The following is a 19,822-nucleotide window of genomic DNA, read 5'->3' as shown; positions in this document are numbered from 1 at the left end:
GGATGTGTTTCAGGAATTCTCCAGGTTTATAATTTCTGTGCATGGAACCTGAGAATTGAGAAAGTGAAGAATAAATCTCACAAAATAAGTGATCTAGAACAAAAATGAACCAAAGTATCTAAATCAAGATTTCTCAATCCTGGCACTTACTTCAGGTATGTAGATTTATATTCCTGATGACTTCAACAAAAGCCAGGCTGGCTGTGAGTTTCTGGCTGTTAAAGTCTGTAAATTGCCAAGATTGAGAAATGAATGGGAAAGAAGAGAGCTAAGAAATCCATACATACCTCTGGATTAGGCAGTGAAAAATAATTGAAATTCATTTAGGAATTAGGGAACTAATTGATCACATCATTTAGCAAAATTCTAATTTGGTAGAAAAAATGACTAGGAAAATTTAAATATTTTCTAAATAGCATTTGTGAATGATCAATATTTTCCAGCACAGTATCAGGTTGCCATCCATGTAATATTTTGGGTAGAAACTTAACATAGAAACATAGAAGGTTGATGGCAGAAGAAGACCTCATGGTCCATCTAGTCTGCCCTTATACTATTTTCTGTATTTTATCTTAGGATGGATATATGTTTATCCTCACCTACAAAAAGATATTGATAAAATTGAACGGGTCCAAAGACGGGCTACAAAAATGGTGGAAGGTCTTAAACATAAAACTTATCAGGAAAGACTTAATTAATTCTATCTGTATAGTCTGAAGGACAGAAGGGAAAGGGGGGACATTATCAAAACATTTAAATATGTTAAAGGGTTAAATAAGGTTCAGGAGAGAAGTGTTTTTAATAGGAAACTGAACACAAGAACAAGGGGGCACAATCTGAAGTTAGTTAGGGGAAAGATTAGAAGTAACATGAGCAAATATTATTTTACTGAAAGAGTAGTAGATGCTTGGAACAAACTTCCAGCAGACATAGTTGGTAAATTCACAGTAACTGAATTTAAACATGCCTGGGATAAACATATATCCATTTTAAGATAAAATACAGGAAATAGTATAAGGATAGACTAGATGAACCATGAGGTCTTTTTCTGCCATCAATCTTCTATGTTTCTATGTTTCTATCCCAGGTATGTACAAATATAGAGATACAATACATACTATAGTTTCTGTATTGGAATATCAACTTCAACAATTGTTATTCATGTTACTTTATTATCCTTTACAGCACTTATTAGTAATGATGATATCCATTTCCTTCTATTAGTCTCTGGGTCAATTTCTTCATGATGCCTGCATTTAATCTTGTTTGCTGTGTCCAAGATCAGTAGTCCATATCTATATCATGTTCTGTTATTCCTTGTAATGTTGTTACAGACCCAACATCTTTGGAATAACACCATGCAGAATGTTCTCATTCCCCCTCCTGCCCCCCATAAATAGGCTGGGTACCCTCATTAATACTTTCCAGCTTCTTGGTTTTAATTAATTCATTGGAACCAAAGAATATGCATTTGTTGTTGAAATTTTCTTCCTTTCTATTCTGTGGCAACAATATAATAATGCCAAGTTTTTAAATCCTGTTTTTGACAATACTTATGATGATAATTTCCCAAAGTAGCTTTGTCCAACTGCAAACATCAAAAGAGTAAAATATAGCAATTTAAAAAGAGAGATATTATAAAAGCCAATTGTGGCATTTGTATTGGTGATTGTGTTCCACCAATTGCATGTCCATTTCTGATTTGCAAGAATCCCAAGACTATTTTAGAAATAAAAAATAAACATGTCACCTTGACACCAGGGGATACCCATGTTGGAGAGCAAGGGGCACTGGATCCATCTTCAGAGTTAAGGCTGCTAGAGGAACTCAATGGCATAGTTCCAGTCTTTTCAGGTCCAGAGGTAATTGCAGATGGTTCTGAGCTCAAAAGGAGTCTGCAGAGAAGGAGAGAAAAGGAGGCCAGACAGAGAGTTAAGGAAAACATGCAGCTCCACATTTTCTTAAAAACCAAATGGATCCCAGCATATCCATCTGATTATTTAGCCTTCATAATATTCTGATCTAACTTGGTTTCAACCCAGAAGCATAAATTATCTATGTGTATCTGAGCAGCCCATATATGAGTGGCTAGTATAGATCTGGGAGTAGAATGTGGATTTTGTACTTCAGAAGCTGCTCAGGTCAGAGTTATTCCTTGGCATGTAATTAATCACTGGATTTATGTTATGCTTTCATCATTTCCTCTGAGTATCATTTTTCTAACTCTCAGACCAACCTTTTTGTGGTTCAGAAATAATTTCTGAATTTTTGTGGTTCAGAAATAATTTCATTGATCATTTGGAAAGCTTTACCAGCTTGCAAATCCAGTTAGAGTGCCTCCTTATTCAAAGGGTCTAATCAAAATTAGTAAACTTCTGAATGTGTCTCCTCATGAGTATCTAAACATCTAATTCTAGTACTAGTTATACATTTAAAATATTCAATCATTCTGCATATTGATTATATTTCTGCAACAGCCCATTTCTTCTGAAAATTCCCTCTTAGGAAATTTATTTTAATTTAGGAGCGCCATTACTTCTGACTTGTATTTAATACTTAGAAAAAATTAACTTGCAGAAAGCTGAGTACTAGGACTTCTCACATTATACTAGGGAAAGTGGGTTATAATTTTACTCTGAACCTGGAACTGTATGATCTGGAAAGCCCAGACTTCTTGCAAATCTCCAGAGGTCTAAGTTGCCTGAATTTGATGGTATATGAAGAGGGTGTCATTATGCCCCATATTTCTAAGATCAGCCTTAAGTGCAGCCCTGCCCCTCTGAATACTACCCTATTTTAATAATGGTGAGCCAAAAATGCTTCAGAAAACCCCACAAATAAAGCATGAAGTAAACAGCTTAATTTGTTGATTTATAATTGCACCCTGGTTTAATCTGTCCACACACAAATTAACCCAGTTTTGGTTATCCTTCCCCTCAGCATGACAAAAGCAGACTATAGAAGCCCACCTCCCCAAAAATAAACCTCAGAGAGTGGAGGGAAGGTTTGGGTGGCAGGTGAAAGGGCAGAGGATAGAAAGAAACAAGAATGCCTCCTCTCACCAGTTACTGCGATAACTTACGAGCTGAAGCGTTTGGTCAGACTGCGATGCAGCTTTGGTGAGTTGGGACAGGAGTTAGCAGGTGGCTCTATCATACAAGATATGTAGTAGCTGGAGGAGAACAGTGAAGACACATTATGTAGCTACATCTTCTCAACTGTTGACTGAGGATACACATGGCACTTTGGGGTTTATGGCCTGAAGTCTGAGCTCCATATCTCCCCTTACTGCCTGTTTACTCATCAATTCCCAGATTCCTCTCTGATTCTTTGCCCTGTCCCATGCTCTCATTGATGTACTGCTCAGTACTGTTCACCCATCCTTTAGCTGACAAATACCAGTATAACATTTACTGCTCTCATTGCTAACCCTATCTTGCCTCTTTTGAGGCTATTCTGAGTCATTGCCAAAAGGTATTGTCTTCTTTGAGTAAGATGCCTTTGCTGTCTTTGCAACTGTCCCCCTTTCAGCATTCTAAGGGGGAGCTTTTACTATCAGTTCACTGCAGCCGCAATTGAACTATTTTATCTTCAAGACTCTATCTGGGCTTCTTGAAGCTGGTTTCACACCATATTTGGCATGTTCCAAGTTGTAGTAAAACAATATGGAATATAGGGGCATGGAAGGACAACTGGGCCAACAGTCTCTTTTTCTCCTTTCTCCTGCCTTGATTGTACGATGATCTATATCTTGAAAAGCAGAAGAGCTGAATCTAACGTCATAGTGGACAGCCACCCTCTTCCTCTGGTAATCAGGAAGGAGAGGAATGACTGAACTTTACAAATATAACGAATTTGTGAAATTAGCAACAAAAGAACCATAAATATCATCATTAATACCATTTCACAATCCCCTTCCCTGGTACAGAGCTGAAGGGATTGAATACTGTAGCTTAAAGGTTAATTCTCTGCCTTACAAGACAAAGGTTGCAAGTTCAAGTCCTAGTGAGGGTATGGCTAGCTGATGAGGCCAAAATAAGGCCGAAATAGATCTATCCTAGTCTCCCTTAATTTTCGAATTCAGCAAAAAAAACATGTGATATATATATATATATATATATATATATATATATATATATATATATATATATATATCATGTGTTTTTGCTGAATTTTGCTGAATTAAGGGAGACTAGGATAGATCTATTTTGGCTATAGATATGTAGGTGTTGGCATATTCGTGTAAGGTTCAGAGAAACCTGGTGACATTTCACCGAGGTCCCACTCATCATTTCAACGAGGTCCCACTCATCATCTTCAGGCTGGTGCTTTCCGCTTTCGAACAGTTTGCCTGAGTACAAAGCTGAAAGCACAAATGCCTCCCCACCTCACCATTTCCTGATGGCAGCCAATGCAGTGAAGAAATGAAGAATAATGCAGACAGGCTGACAGATAGATAGATAGATAGATAGATAGATAGATAGATAGATAGATAGATAGATAGATAGATAGAGATAGAGATAGATGAACTGCACTTAGGGACTAATCCAGTAAAGTATATTGGAAGGAAACTATTTGGATGATTTTTTTTTCAGCAGGGAAAGGGCACACATAGCACAGAATCAAACTGCTTCACATCTGCAAATGATTTTTTCTGATGTAAAATTTGCAATTATTGTTGCATTTCAAAAGCACTAACTAGAGTTGCAACCTGAGTGATACAAGCTTTATGAGTGTCTAGTGCTTTCGCCCACCAAACAATTTTTTGTCCATCCCCAGCAAAAATCTCCCTTCCCACCTCTGGTCTTCAGAAAGCTGCCGCTGGAGATGGAAGGCCAAGTGGAATGATGGATGGGGGGGCAGGCTCGGGGGGGGGAAGGGGGGGGCCAGGGGGGAAATTGGTGGGGGGGCAAAATTGTATCCCTGACACGTGCAGATGGCAGATGCGGAAGAGGATTGCTGCTTCCTGAAGAAGAGGGGTGCATATGACAGAGTCATGGTGTTGCTGAGATTGCACCCATGGCCATTCTCTTGGTGACTAATATGCCTCCCCATCCCAGAGCTAAACACAAAACTAGGAAATATTAGATCCTACCCCTATCCTTCCAGTTCCTCTATCTTTGATTTACCTTGCGCCTCTTCTCAAAGTTAATGAGCTGACCCTGTGGAATTGGAAATAGAAAACAAAATGGAGACAATGAGTAGCACATGGGGACAGAATTTAAGCAGCAGCTATTTGAGCCAGCCCCCATTAACATTTTGTGGGCAAAGTTTTAGGCTCAATCATCCCCCATTTATTTTTAGCAAAAAAGAAATACAAATAGGACCCTGAAAATTTAGTCAACTGAGACCAGCCAGAAAAGTAAGAAAGAATATTTTAAAGAATAAACAAGGTTTTGGGACACATGATAAATTGGACAACACTTCATGTGATACAAGGCAAAAATAGCTCCTTAGCAACAACTAACAAGTTCTCCCCTACTCATATATGCACACACATACAATCATGGATGGCCAGCAAATACTCCATCCTCAATTACCACTGTCCTCTAGAGGTGAACTGGCAAGCAAGTCCATAACAGAACCAGTACTCCACAAGATTCTCAGTTTCTAAATTGAATAGGGCCTTGTACATAGTAACAGATCATTTAAATTTGACTCAGTAATGGACTGGCATCCACCTTGGTACAGTGTCTTTAGAACAGGTGTTGATTACGGTAGTTATGGAATGTTTCTTTCTTGAGTAGTTGTGCCATTTGGTGTGAGCTGTAGATTCCTTGCAGAGTGATAGTAGAGGAATCCTGTAGATTCCTGCAGAGTGATCCCAGATACATCACATTGCAAAAGTCCAAACTTATGTGCTAATCATTCTTTAATTAATTTATTTACTTATTGGATTTGTATGCCGCCCCTCTCCGCATCCCTTCTTCTAATGATGTTTGATACAAATAAAGTCATTCACATCCATTCAGTATTTCAAATAATATGAAGTTGAATAAATAAGTTAATTTGAAATGCCTACTTATGTGTCATGGGAACAATTGTTTGTCCTTTCACCAGATGCTCACCACATTCTCCTTCCCCCTCTTTAAGCCCTCTTTCAAAGATGCTCACCTCCACAAAATCTGGCAGTGCAGTATCCAACATGATGAGATCAGTTAAAAAGATGCCAAGATATGGGATGGTAGGAATCTGCAACAAAACCCCTGGATTCATTAGGTGACTATGTCATGCCATAACACTAGCAATTCCAAGCAAGGAACGAGGATGATATAATTCTCTCTGTCTCCTTGTGAGATTCTACCCACATGTGTGCATGTGTGTAAATCTAAGATCATGATATGAAAACAAAATTGCAAAACATTTAGAAACATAGAAACATAGAAGATTGACGGCAGAAAAAGACCTCAGGATCCATCTAGTCTGCCCTTATACTATTTCCTGTATTTTATCTTAAGATGGATATATGTTTATCCCAGGCATGTTTAAATTCAGTTATTGTGGATTTACCGACCATGTCTGCTGGAAGTTTGTTCTAAGCATCTACTACTCTTTCAGTAAAATAATGTTTTATCACGTTGCTTCTGATCTTCCCCCCAATTAACCTCAGATTGTGCCCCCTTGTTCTTGTCTTCACTTTCCTATTAAAAACACTTCCCTCCTGAACCTTATTTAACCCTTTAACATATTTAAATATTTTGATCATGTTCCCCATTTTCCTTCTGTCCTCCAGACTATACAGATTGAGTTCATTAAGTCTTTCCTGATACGTTTTATGCTTAAGACCTTCCACCATTTTTGTAGCCCATCTTTGGACCCGTTCAATTTTATCAATATCTTTTTGTAGGTGAAGTTTCCTTTTTTAAAAATATATTTTTATTGATTTTTAATTTCAAGACAAGGACACATACAAAAATACATAGCATAAAAAAGATGCCCAAGCTGCTCCATACTTTTCAGAAGTCTAAGAAGTTTAAATAGAAATCTTATAGATCATATTTAGATATTTCCAGAACTGAACACAGTATTTCAAATGTGGTCTCACCAGCGCTCTATACAGCGGGATCACAATCTCCCTCTTCCTGCTTGTTATACCTCTAGCTATGCAGCCAAGCATCCTACTTGCTTTCCCTACTGCCTGACCGCACTGTTCACCCATTTTGAGACTGTCAGAAATCACTACCCCTAAATCCTTCTCTTCTGAAGTTTTTGCTAACACAGAACTGCCAATACAATACTCAAATTGAGGATTCCTTTTCCCCAAGTGCATTATTTTACATTTGGAAACATTAAACTACAGTTTCCACTGCTTTGACCATTTATCTAGTAAAGCTAAATCGTTTGTCATATTACAGACACCTCCAAGAATAGCAACCGTGTTGCACACTTTAGAGTCATCGGCAAATAGGCAAACATTCCCTATCAGACTTTCCCCTATGTCACTCACAAACATTTCTATGAATACTGGCACATGCAAGCAGTAAGCAATTATGGCTGGATGCAATCAAGAAGGCAAAGCTCTTACCACTTGCTCCAGTTAAAATCTCACCTTCAGAGAAGTCCTGGCTGGTATTTGATGATTTCTCCATCTATCACAAGGACCCTGAGTATCTCCTTCCTAAAGAAGAGCGCCAAAGATCAAACTGATGTTCAGGTGATATAAAATTAAAATGTACCAATTGATCATGTTAGACTACACCCATAATCAGTCAGTGAAAAATGTTAGTATTTTCCCTCACTACTTCCATGAGAGTTGGAGAACCATTTGGAAAATCACACTTGTGCACTACATTCTTTTATTTCCCTTACCTGCAGCAAGATTTCTCGGCAGTTCAAGTGATTGTGGTCTTCAGAGAAGATCTCTGAGAGCTTTTGAAAAGAGCTCCTGGCGTCTCTGCGGGATAAAATGCAGAACTTCCTGATGTGTGGTCAGTCTAATGTGCTGTGTGGTCAATCTAATATGCTTCCTTTCTTCTAGAATTGCTTTCCAAGAAACTCCCCGGGATTTGCCATGTCATTGTAGCCTTTTTCCAAAGGGAAGGCAGTGAGGTACATTTGATCAGCCCCTTCCCCTCCTTTTATTTCATTCCCTTATAAAGACTTACCTGTTGACTGCAGCCCAGGTGCGCTTCAATCGGTAAACAGAGTTGGACTGGAGAGCAGAGAGGATGGCATACAGTGAAGAGAAATTCCTTAAGGCCCAGCATTGCTAGAAGTTTGGTGTTGGGGAGGAAAAGATAAATAGTTCAGCAAGGAGTGACAGGTAAATTTTTTGGGTCCTTTCCCAATAGTTAAGATTATCAACCCAGTCACAATTCAGTGTGAATTACCCAGAATATTGGGAAAGATTCATCCTGTCTTCCATTGCAGTTTATTAAAACCTGTGATTGGGTCTAAGCATAAGACCACAAAGTCAACCACCTCATTCTCAAATAGTGATTCAAGGGGAGACTCATTACAAAGTGAAGAAGATTTTAGACTCCAGAATGTATAGGGGTCGTTTACCATATTTAGTACGTTGAAAGGCTACTCTTTGTCTGAAGCTACCTGGGTAAAAAATTGGAATGTGAAAACTGACAGATTAGAGAAGCTATTCCATGATAAATATCCAAATAAGCCAGAGTCCCCTTGAGGAGAGTGGGGAGATGTGTTAGTGTTACTGTGTTAATCCCCTATGTTATTTTCTCTCTCTCTTCTTTAGGATACTTTTTTTCCCCTAAGGAGAGGCTGACTATCAGGCTGAAGCCATTTTATTTGGGTTCTTAGGCCTGCTACACTTTATACTATTTCACTATGCATTTTCTACTATGGGAAAATGGGAGGGGGGATTGTATGAGGTTGTTAGTATGTAGCCATAACCAATTCTTTCTAGAAAGCCATTCTTTCTCTCTGCACCTCTGCACTTGCACAGAAAGAGATGGGTAGATTCTGCCAGCATAGCAATAGAAGATTGGGCAATGTGATGGACTTGTGGATGTGGGGGGCAAGGATTTGAACTTTCAACGGAGTGGTGAAACCTGGGGGAATTCAAATTGTGGTTCACCCAGATTTGTCAACATGGCTCTATTAATAAATTAATAAATTACTTTGGACTCTTGATTTACTTTTGGATGCTATTTGTAACCCTGACATTGTCAGGTCCCGGTGATTTATATGGATCAAAGTCTTACCATTTTCTTGCTTATTTTAATTTTAATTTTATTTAATTTTAGTTTGTCTTTTACAGTATTTTTTTGTACATTGGGTTATAGTTTCTTTTTGCGTGAAGACTGATGCAAAGAATGAGTTAAGCAGCTCTGCTTTCTCTCTGCTGCCTACCACTTCCTTGCCATCTTCTCTCTTTAGTGGACATTTTCCTTGACTTTTTTCTTCATATTAATATGTTGAACTAAACTTTTTGAATTATCTTTAACTTTTGTTGCAAATCTGTTATTTCTGAGTCTTTGCTTTCTTGACTTCATCTTTGTATATTTTGGCTCCCTGCTCATAATTAGCCTTAGTTAAGTGTCCCTCTTTCCATTTTCTCTCCAGCCAACCAACAATTGACCAGAGTAGCTTCCCATTTAATATTTTTGCACCTTGGATATTGGAACATCTTATCTGTGGAGGCTGTGAAGATGGAATGATTTTTTTATTTACCTATTTGTGGAGATAAAAAGACTGTATTGTTGCTGAATGGTGGTGATGATGTTACATTATTTGAATATAAGGAACTATAGAGTTTTTTTCAAGCATTAATTTGCAGTTATACAATTATTTTACAAACTTCTGGAAAGATTCTTAGATTATGGATTGTTGGCATATGGAAACAAGATTGGGACAAAGTGGTGGATTTCAATATCGAGGATTATTATGTAGACTTATAGTACACATAGTGAATTTATAAAGATGATTTTGTAATATGCAAATACGACTGAGAAAATAAGAAGAATAGTAACTATTTTGAAAATATAAATATGAGGAACTAAAAAGAAATAAAGAAAAGTGGAAATAAGAAGAAGAGCAGATGGAAGATTTAGACAATGAAAAAACTAATCATAATTAATTGGTTTAAAAGGATAAGATGAATTTAAGCTTAATGATTATTTGAAATATATGATTATTATATTGGAAATTAAATGGCAAAAGAGAAATGCAGATGGATTGGGGAAATGGAAACGGAAAGATGGAGGGTGAACCAAACAGTAATTATTAAAATAAATCACAATAAGGTTTTAAACTACATATATAGAGTAAGATTATGAGAATTACCTGTTGGGGTGAATATTGGGGATAATGATAAAATTATAAACATATAAGATTGCTAAATGGACTTATAGAGATAAATTTGAATCTATTGATTATTTGAATTATAAGATTACTATAACGGGAATGATAATGGAAAAGAGAAGCAGGGGGAAATAGAAAATGGAAATAATAAAGGTCTGATTATTAAAGGAGGATTAATCTGGAGAAAATAAACAGTGTAGAGTGTAATTAATATTTTTGGAATTATCTTAGGGAAAAAATTAATAGAATAGAATTGGAAGGATATGAATGTCATAATGATAGTGAAAATAAATAGATTGGTAAGATTACACATTAAATAGATTAGGGAAGATTATTATACTGGAAATGACAGTGAAAATAAATAGATTAGAAAACATTACTACACTGAGATTGACAATGGAAAAATAGATTAAGGAAGATAATTTACACTGGATATGACAGTGACAGATATATAGATTAGGGAAGGTTACTACACTGGGAATGACAATGACACTAAATAGATTAGGGAAGATTATTACATTGGGAATGATAGTGAAAACAAATAGATTAGGGAAGACTATTACACTGAGTTTGACAGTGGAAGATACATAGATCACAAAAGATTATTATACTGGAAATGACAGTGAAAAAATAAATTAGGGAATATGATTATGCTGGGATTGACAGCAGAAGATATATACAGTGAAAAATAAATAGAAAAATATGTTATACTATATTTTTTATTTCTTCAATTTGAAATGATATATTTGCAAAAGGAAAGAAATGATATAATGAATAAGTACAGAAAGAAGATAATGTAATTTGAAATCTTAATAATAATTTTTGTTTTCCCCCTGTATTGCTATTCTTATAATTAGATTCAAGGCATGAAATAGCTGGTATGAATTGATATTTTTTGTTGTTTGAAGAGAAGTAAATTTGGATTTTTCTTCTTAAAGGGAAGTTATATTAAAATAAGAATTAAAAAGCATGAACGAGATAGGTAAGAATACAAGAAATGGACCAAAGCACTTTGGCATGGATTTATTAGATAAAAGCAAGTAGTGAATAGAAATTTTGATAGCTAACAGCGTTTTGAACTTGAATCAGAACAGAAAACAATCTTTGAAATACAGGCGATAAAATTAGAGGTAGTACACGATAAATAGTGTAAAATAGATATAAATCAAAAATTTCAATTAAGAATTTGGTGATTGATATTACATTGTATTGTATTGAAATTTGAAGGTATGTGATTTTGTATGTCTTTAAGGGCAGAGAAAAATAAAAAATATATACCTCCCTCCCAAAAAATATTTTTTCTCCTCTTGCCTGTGTCCATATGCATTCTGTGCCCATCAAGCACGCTTCATTTTCCCACTTGCAGTTTTCTACCCTATTTTTTGTATTCATCCAGAAAATTCAGGATCCTTTTACTTTGGGGAACAGAAATGTACAGGCTCAGAGCATACAATAATTGAGAGGAATTCGCCTCGTGCAGAAAAATAACAAGAAAACACTTTCAAGGATGTCAGTTGAAAAAGGTTGCAAGAGGCATTTGTGGTTAACATTGCCAAGAAATAGTCACAAATAAGGAATGCACCTCAGCAGTCACTACATCTCTGGCTCACAGTTTCCCAAGAGATGAACTATGCAATCCCTAACACCATGCTCAGCTCTGCTTCATTTTCCACTTCCCCCACTCTGACCCTCTTCCTGACTTACTCCAGCAATTTGGATCCACTTCTCCAGCAGGTGTGCACGCTGGGGAGTACGCATGGCCAAATCTCCCAGCACAGATGTGATGACACAGCTGGTGACTGCATTAAACTGGGTCACAGTAGCACGGACACTGGGAGCCATGTGCTGATTCTCCTTCTTGTCTCGTTGGGACCAAATGCAGCCAAGGCAGTGGAAGGGTAGCACTTCTCTAAATAGGAGCTGGGGAAAGGGAAGGGGAAAGAAGGAGCTTGGCACCATTTGAAAACCATTCAGTGCATTAAGTGATTTCAGAGCAGGTTTTCAAGATCCAAGGCCTCAAATAGACATGTTGCAAAGCAAAGAACACCCCAAATTCACCCCACAGCAGCCACATCCATCCCATCCACTTCATGGTCCTTAGCATGTTGTATTTTTACAACATAAAATATAGCTCACGGCCACAAAAAGGTTGCCTACTGAGACTGTAAAAAGTGATATAGGTTCTCTGTTATGCCATCAAGCCAATTTCAAAAGATTTTCAGAACTACCCTATTCATCATAGCCATAGCCTATTTTCTTTTCCAAGTTATTTTCAGTCCCTGGCCCCAATAGGTCTTACAGCATCCATCAGTGTCAGCTGTTCGGCCACTTCATCCACAGAGAAGGACATCAATGTTGGTATCTCCTCACAGTCATTTGTCCCAACTGCCTCTGTGATAACCTGTGATGGTCTCATTCCTGGGGAGTTGCCTCCTGTAGAAAAATAATGTAATCTATAGAAAAAAGAGGATTCAAACAATGACTGTAAGAAAGCCATTGCACCAGACCAAAATGCACCATCAAAAACACTCATTCCACACTAGTTTTTAATATTTGCTTCCTCAAGAAGTTCTGGACCTCTGAGAGGTGACGTGCCAGTTATGGCTTATTTCAGAAGAATGTTATAAACAGCCCTTAAAAGTTCTCTTTGGATCATACATAATTAATTAATTAATTAATTAATTAATTAATTAATTAATTAATTAATGCACAATTGATTTAATAATTTAATTAATTGATTTGCCCTCTGTCACACTAGCCCAAGTCACTCTGGACAGCTTACAGTTGTATAAATACAAAAGCATTAAAATTAACAACTAAAAGGCCAAAAACCAAGAACACAGATGGAATGAGGGTTGGGTTGTTGTCTGTCTGTCTGTCACTCACCAACCACCTCCAGCATAATGTGCCCTTATCAGGACTCCAAGCCAATTAGCATAGCCAAGTTTTAAGGGCCTTCTGGAAAGCCAGAAGAGTAGAGTTTAAACTCACCTCCAATGGCAAATTGTTCCAGGGAGAGGGAGCCATAGGAGAGAAATATTTTATCCTGGACCCCACTAGCTGAAATTTTTGAGCCAATGGGGTTTGCAGAAAGCCTCTTCTGCTGGAGCAACTAGAATGGGCCAATCCCATTGTGGTGAGATGGTTCCTCAGACATTTTGGTCCCATGTCATGAATGGCTTCAAAGGTGAACAACTTGAATTGGATTCAGAAGCAAACCAGCAGAGGAGGGGTGGAGTTTTGCAGCATTACCAGTCACAGTGAACAATCTCTCCATTCACATGCCGTGTTCTCCCTGTTTGTGTGCTCTGAAAAGACCCAAAGCTGCCTTATAAAGGCAGCAAAGGTAAGGGGGGCGCTCTGAAAGGTCACAAGAGAGATTGCAACTCTCTTGTTGAACTCTCTCTATATTTTTTCTCTTTGCCATGACAAAAAACTGTCTAGATGGCTGCCAAAAAGCTGATGACTATTTAAACACAGTGCAGGAGCGGACTTTGGTGAATAGCGTATGAGCTGGGTGAGAAAAATTCTTTTTATTCAAATTTTAAAGTGTAAAGTGGGCTTGCTTGGAAAACAAATTGATTACCATCAAAATGATTGCATTTCCTCCCCTTTCTGGGAGCTCAACTATAAAATCCATTGTAATCTCCTCCAAGGGACACCTGGGGTTAGCCACTTGTTGGAGGAGGCCAGGTTTCCCTGGTCTCATCGTCATGGTGGCACAAGTAGCACAACTCTTTAGGTAGTCATCTATGACAGCTGGATGTCAACTTGCAAAAATTTCAAGTTGCCATGAAAAGAAAGGAGGGAATGCTGGAGGAAGGCTGATTCCCTAACTGACAATGCATTCCACAAATGTTTATTTTACTGGTTGTATCCTAGGCTATCAGAGTCAGAAGAAGGGGCGTGTAGATCACAATCCAGATTCAGATCGTGCAGAACGCAGCTGCGAGAGCAGTCATGGGCTTACCTAGGTATGCCCATGTTTCACCATCACTCCGCAATCTGCATTGGCTGCCGATCAATTGCCGGTCACAATTCAAAGTGTTGGTTATGACCTTTAAAGCCCTTCATGGCATTGGGCCAGAATATCTCCGAGACCGCCTCCTGCCGCACGAATCCCAGCGACCGATTAGGTCCCACAGAGTGGGCCTTCTCCGGGTCCCGTCAACTAAACAATGTTGGTTGGCGGGCCTCAGGGGAAGAGCCTTCTCTGTGGTGGCACCGGCTCTCTGGAACCAACTCCCCCCGGAGATTAGAACTGCCCCTACTCTTCCTGCCTTCCGTAAACTCCTTAAAACCCACCTTTGCCGTCAGGCATGGGGGAATTGAAACATCTCCCCCTGGGCATGTTTAATTTATACATGGTATGCTTGTGTGTGTGTCTGTTAGTATATGGGTTTTTTTTAAAGCTTTAAATATTTTAACTGATTGGATTATTTATGATTTGTACTACTTGCTGTGAGCCGCCCCGAGTCTTCGGAGAGGGGCGGCATACAAATCCAAATAATAAATAATAAATAAATAAATAATCCACCAACATGATTAATTGGACAATGATTTATAACATGGCTAACGAGAAGGGGGAAAACAGGGTCAAGATGATGTGCAGCTGGGTTGAATTCAGTTCTGGATGGATGGTATATTGCCAAGATTCATTTTAAATAAACCTTTATATTTCTTTTGGACTTTGGCTCACGGGTTCTTTAATTAGGGTGTTTCTCAGAAATTTCACAGACAGCCAACTCCTAAATCAACAGGATTTCAGAGCAACTTGAATCCTGCACTCCCAAGCCATCCCCCGATACCTGGAGATTGGAGAGAAAATCAGGCAAGCATGGAAGAGGGAGGGCTATCCAAAGAAAGTCTGCTAGAGGTTACTGCAAAGAGGAGACTGCAGTCGAAGCATATCTACTCCCAGACATCAAAGTTGACACGGTTGCTCCAAGAAGCAAGAAAGGGTGAGTACTGGTTAAAATTAACCCCTAAAGCTGTTGAAGCTGAATTCCCCTATCCAAATGTCCAGGAAAAGAGAAAGCCTCTGAGTGAGCTGGGAAAAGTGGATTGGATGTGGGACTGGGAACAAGCCAGACTCTCAAAGGTCCTGAGAGAGCCCATGGGGAGGTCCATAAAGCAATTGAGGGAGGAATTTGACCGAGCCACTATTCAGGAGGGGGGGCTTTCATGCTGGCCAAAAGAGGTGGGAGGTACAGCTGATCCTTTTGGAAGGAAGAGATACACACAAGAGCACAGCCCCCTCTCATGAATCAGAAAGGGGAAGAGCCTGGGACTGAAGGCCCTACCCCTCCCATGTAGTAAGCAGGCCACCCAGGACAGACAATTACCTCCCTCTCTCCAAACCAGAGATGAGGAGGAAGGCCAACTGCAGTGAGCACATGCCTACAGAGGCCAACAGGAGGAGGGAGAAGCAGTACTAGATGAACCACCCTGCTTTAGGGGAAAATTTGATGGAGGCTCAGACCAACTAGCCTTATTCTTCGACTTGGTTGAGGTCCATCTAGAATGCTATGGACACTTCTACCCATCCGCAAGAGCTATAGTGAACACCATCACAGAGGGGCTAGAGGAAGAGGAAGGGAATGGCTAGCAGTCATCCATAAGAGGAAAGCTCCTCAACTGCAAAACATAGATGACTTCCTACAGCTGCTAGAAGCCAGATTTGAGGAGGCAAAGGAGGACCTGTGTGCAGAAGATAATCTCAGAAACCTAATGCAAAGGGGCCAAACCATCAGAGAACAAATCCAGGAATTTAGGAGAGTCATCAGAAGGCTACTTCACTTACCAAAACAGCTCTTGGTACAGTTCTTCAGAACAAGTCTAGACAAGCAAATCGCCGAGGTAACTGTTTACCAGGACATCCTGAATAAACTCTCCAAGTTGTTCTGAGTGGCCATAAAATTTGACAATGGGCTGAGAGTCAACAATGTTAGAAAGCTACCAGACACCAGAGAGACAGGTCAACCAGACCAGGCAGCACCCAGCTGACTGAGAACCACAGCACTGCAGCCAACCCCAAGTCCAGCTATCCTACAATGTCCACTGAAATGCTACAGATGTGGGGGGATGGGCTACATGGCATCAGCATGCGCAAACCTGGCCCCAGAGCCAAGGCCAGAGCTGCCACCCAGGGCAAGACCAGAACAAGACCCCAAGTGTTGCATAAATACATCCTGGAATGCCCTCAAGACTGCAGGGATGCCTCCCTGCTCAATCAAAGGGGGAGAGCCCCCAGGCAGCAACGACCAGTCACCAGAACCCTATGACAGTGAGGACGAGGGCAAAAATGACCCAATGAACAGTGAACCTATTCTCCCTTTTGTTTTCCCAAAACACCTGATGGCCCCAAAAACAGAGACCCAGGGGGATTTTCAGATCCTGGTAGACTTGGGCTGCCTTAGATGCCTGATCAACTTAGCCATGGTCCTGAAACTGAGAGTCAAAGCTAAGAGGCTGGCCCACCCAATCCATTTCAAACAGGTCGATGAGTCCCTAGTTGGGGGACCCCATGCCACCCACCTAACTGAACCCATGAGGCTGGAACTAGCAAACCAGTGGAAAGTAATTCCATTTGTCATACCTCCAAAAATGACAGACACATTCACACTGGGATCTCCTGACTGGAGAAGTGGGGGGGACTGACCATCTGGTGGGAAGGGGGCACCTGCAGACTGAGCATAGCAGGGGGTTCCCACCCCCCTCCACAACAGCATGCGGAAACACTGCAAAGGCAGGAAACCCCCCCAAAAGAGCCCACCAGAACAACTGGCAGACACTTCTGACATGACTCCAGAAGCCGTTCAGATTCCAAGGGAATATCAAGACCTTGTGTGAATGTTCAGCAAGGCCGAGTGCAACATCCTGCCTCCCCACCATGAGACAGACTGTACCATCAGAATCATCCCCGGGACAAAACTACCCAAACCTAAACCATACATTATGACATCCTGGGAAATGCAAGAGATGCACAAATACATAGACAAAAAGGGAACGTGTAGAGTGTTTTATCACAGATTTGTAAAAGGGAAACTTGTCCAGTTTGGAATATAGATATTCTAACAGACATTTAAAGCTTAAAATTTGGGGGGACTTTAGCCAAGCTAGGGGTTTAAGGTTCTAATATTTAAAGAGTGCCTAGTTTATAGATTTAAAGTTCTATAGTTCTAATTGTCTAATTTAATTTTTTTTGTTCTAGTTAGTCTTTTATTTGCTAGTATTTAATATGTTAGGCAATCAATCAGTTAATCAATTGTGATAGACATTCAATTATATTGATTAGTTAGATAATAAGTCAATTTTTGATCAATCAACTAATCAATAATAATTAATGACTTTGGTAGACTATCATTTAGTTACTTAGATAATAAATCAATTAATTAATCAATCAACTAAACCAATTAATTGTTTAACTAGTTAATTATGTTAACTAGCCAGGCAATGGATCTATTAGGACAACCTATTCTTTTAGTAGTTAGTCATTGCCTTGGACGGGAAATGAACACTCGGACACCAAGCTGGGTAAAACGGGTCACTTTATTAAATATTAACAGAAAGACCTGCAGGGGTCGCTAAATGGGGCGGAGTTTCCTGAACACAACATACTTGGGCAACTCAAATGGGCGTTACTCCATGCCTGGTCAGGGTGAGGCATGCTCCGCCTACTCCCGACCAGTAAGCCACGCCCAGCATGTGGGAGGGCTCGCCTTGCATGACCCGGAACCGGAAATGACGTAGGTGAGCCCCAAGGGCACCCCCTTCACACCTCTCTGTCCGTGGAGGAAGCATGAGTTGTGCAATGGGGGTGCCAATCATCTTACAAAAGATGCCCAAAGGAGAACACAGAGTTGCTACTGATACCCTTTCCGCCCCGTTTCTGCCATATAGTGACCAAGAATATAAACATCAAATTGCTGAATCAGAACCTATTTACATACAGATGCACCCCATAACCACAAATCCTTACCCTCGTCCAGGATGGAGTAGGCGAAAAACAATCCGTAGCAAATGCCCAAAGATTGCAAAAATTCCTACTCGGCCCCTACCAGGCGACCTATAAAAAACATCCTGGATTGAGCGGAGGGTGGGTGGGTGTCCGTTCTGCGGCGAGCTCGGGGGGCAAGAGAAGCCGGGGGGGCAAGCAAACCCTGATAAAGGGCACACGCCCCGCCCCCTCGGCTTTCCCAGAATGCCCGAGCGGCCGCTGATTGCTCTGGGGCGTTCCCGCGCTAACGCGGGGAACGCCCCACAGCTGATGGGGGGAGCCGAGTTGCTTCCCGCCATTGGCAATTTTCGTCCAGGCGTTATTTCGCCTGGCCTCTCATTTGCCTTGGACGGGAAATGAACACTCGGACACCAAGCTGGGTAAAATGGGTCACTTTATTAAATATTAACAGAAAGACCTGCAGGGGTCGCTAAATGGGGCGGAGTTTCCTGAACACAACATACTTGGGCAACTCAAATGGGCGTTACTCCATGCCTGGTCAGGGTGAGGCATGCTCCGCCTACTCCCGACCAGTAAGCCACGCCCAGCATGTGGGAGGGCTCGCCTTGCATGACCCGGAACCGGAAATGACGTAGGTGAGCCCCAAGGGCACCCCCTTCACACCTCTCTGTCCGTGGAGGAAGCATGAGTTGTGCAATGGGGGTGCCAATCATCTTACAAAAGATGCCCAAAGGAGAACACACAGTTGCTACTGATACCCTTTCCGCCCCGTTTCTGCCACAGCAGGGGGTCAGATCTCTATCTTGGCCCCCAGCTCCCCACCTAAGCCTGCTCCAGCTCACGCAGGCACCACTGCAGGTCTGTGTAAAATTGCCACTCCTGACATCTTCCTAAATTGACCCAGCGAAAGCTAGGGGGGGGGGTTAAAAACACATGCCCGTGTGTCAGATCACTTTGCCTCCCCCTGCCAAGTTAACCCATAACCTGGTCCCGTCAACAGCTGTTGGTGCGACGGCGACTCCGCCTCCCCTCCATGTGGGGGGTCTCAGAACCACACACCAGAACCACACACCACGGCCGTAGGCCCCGTACGACCGGTGGTTCACCATGACATGACATCACTGTGCCAAGTCCTTCACCGACACCAGGTCGTTGCCACCTGTGTGCAAGACCAACAATCTGTTCCATATGCTCTGCAAGCCCCGGGGGACTGCTACGACTTGACGCCACTGGGCCAAGTCCTTCACCACCACCAGGTCATTGCCACCCGTGTGCAACACCAGCAATCTGTTCCATATGCTCTGCAAGCCCCGGGGGACTGTCATGACTTGACGCCACTGAGCCAAGTCCTTCACCACCACCAGGTCGTTGCCACCCGTGTGCAACACCAGCAATCTGCTCCATATGCTCTGTCAGCCCCGGGGGACTGCCATGACTTGACGCCACTGAGCCAAGTCCTTCACCATCACCAGGTCGTTGCCACCCATGTGCAACACCAACAATCTGGGTCCGGCCCATCACTGCTCCCGACTTTTCACAATGGAAGAGACCCGTCTCCAACGAAGACCTCCGAGCTCGAGCCTTTCGCTGAAG

The 19,822-nt window shown here is 41.0% G+C and overlaps 1 protein-coding gene across 1 annotated transcript in view; it reads right to left on the bottom strand.

Annotated features, from left to right (window-relative positions):
- The window catches only part of RGL3 (ral guanine nucleotide dissociation stimulator like 3), a 65,424-nt gene that overhangs the window by 13,169 nt on the left and 32,433 nt on the right, over positions 1 to 19,822 (bottom strand). Inside the window, 11 exon segments of the mRNA XM_070736817.1 lie at positions 1,751 to 1,895; positions 3,083 to 3,172; positions 4,799 to 4,933; positions 4,935 to 4,966; positions 5,130 to 5,162; positions 6,115 to 6,192; positions 7,550 to 7,618; positions 7,810 to 7,894; positions 8,106 to 8,209; positions 11,974 to 12,189; positions 12,569 to 12,702. Coding sequence (XP_070592918.1) covers positions 1,751 to 1,895; positions 3,083 to 3,172; positions 4,799 to 4,933; positions 4,935 to 4,966; positions 5,130 to 5,162; positions 6,115 to 6,192; positions 7,550 to 7,618; positions 7,810 to 7,894; positions 8,106 to 8,209; positions 11,974 to 12,189; positions 12,569 to 12,702 — 1,121 coding nt within the window.

The sequence above is a fragment of the Erythrolamprus reginae genome, chromosome 2, assembly GCF_031021105.1.
Source record: "Erythrolamprus reginae isolate rEryReg1 chromosome 2, rEryReg1.hap1, whole genome shotgun sequence".
Lineage (NCBI taxonomy): Eukaryota > Metazoa > Chordata > Lepidosauria > Squamata > Dipsadidae > Erythrolamprus > Erythrolamprus reginae.
The sequence above is the reverse complement of the archived record's forward strand: the minus strand, read 5'-3'. Positions and strand labels throughout refer to the sequence as shown.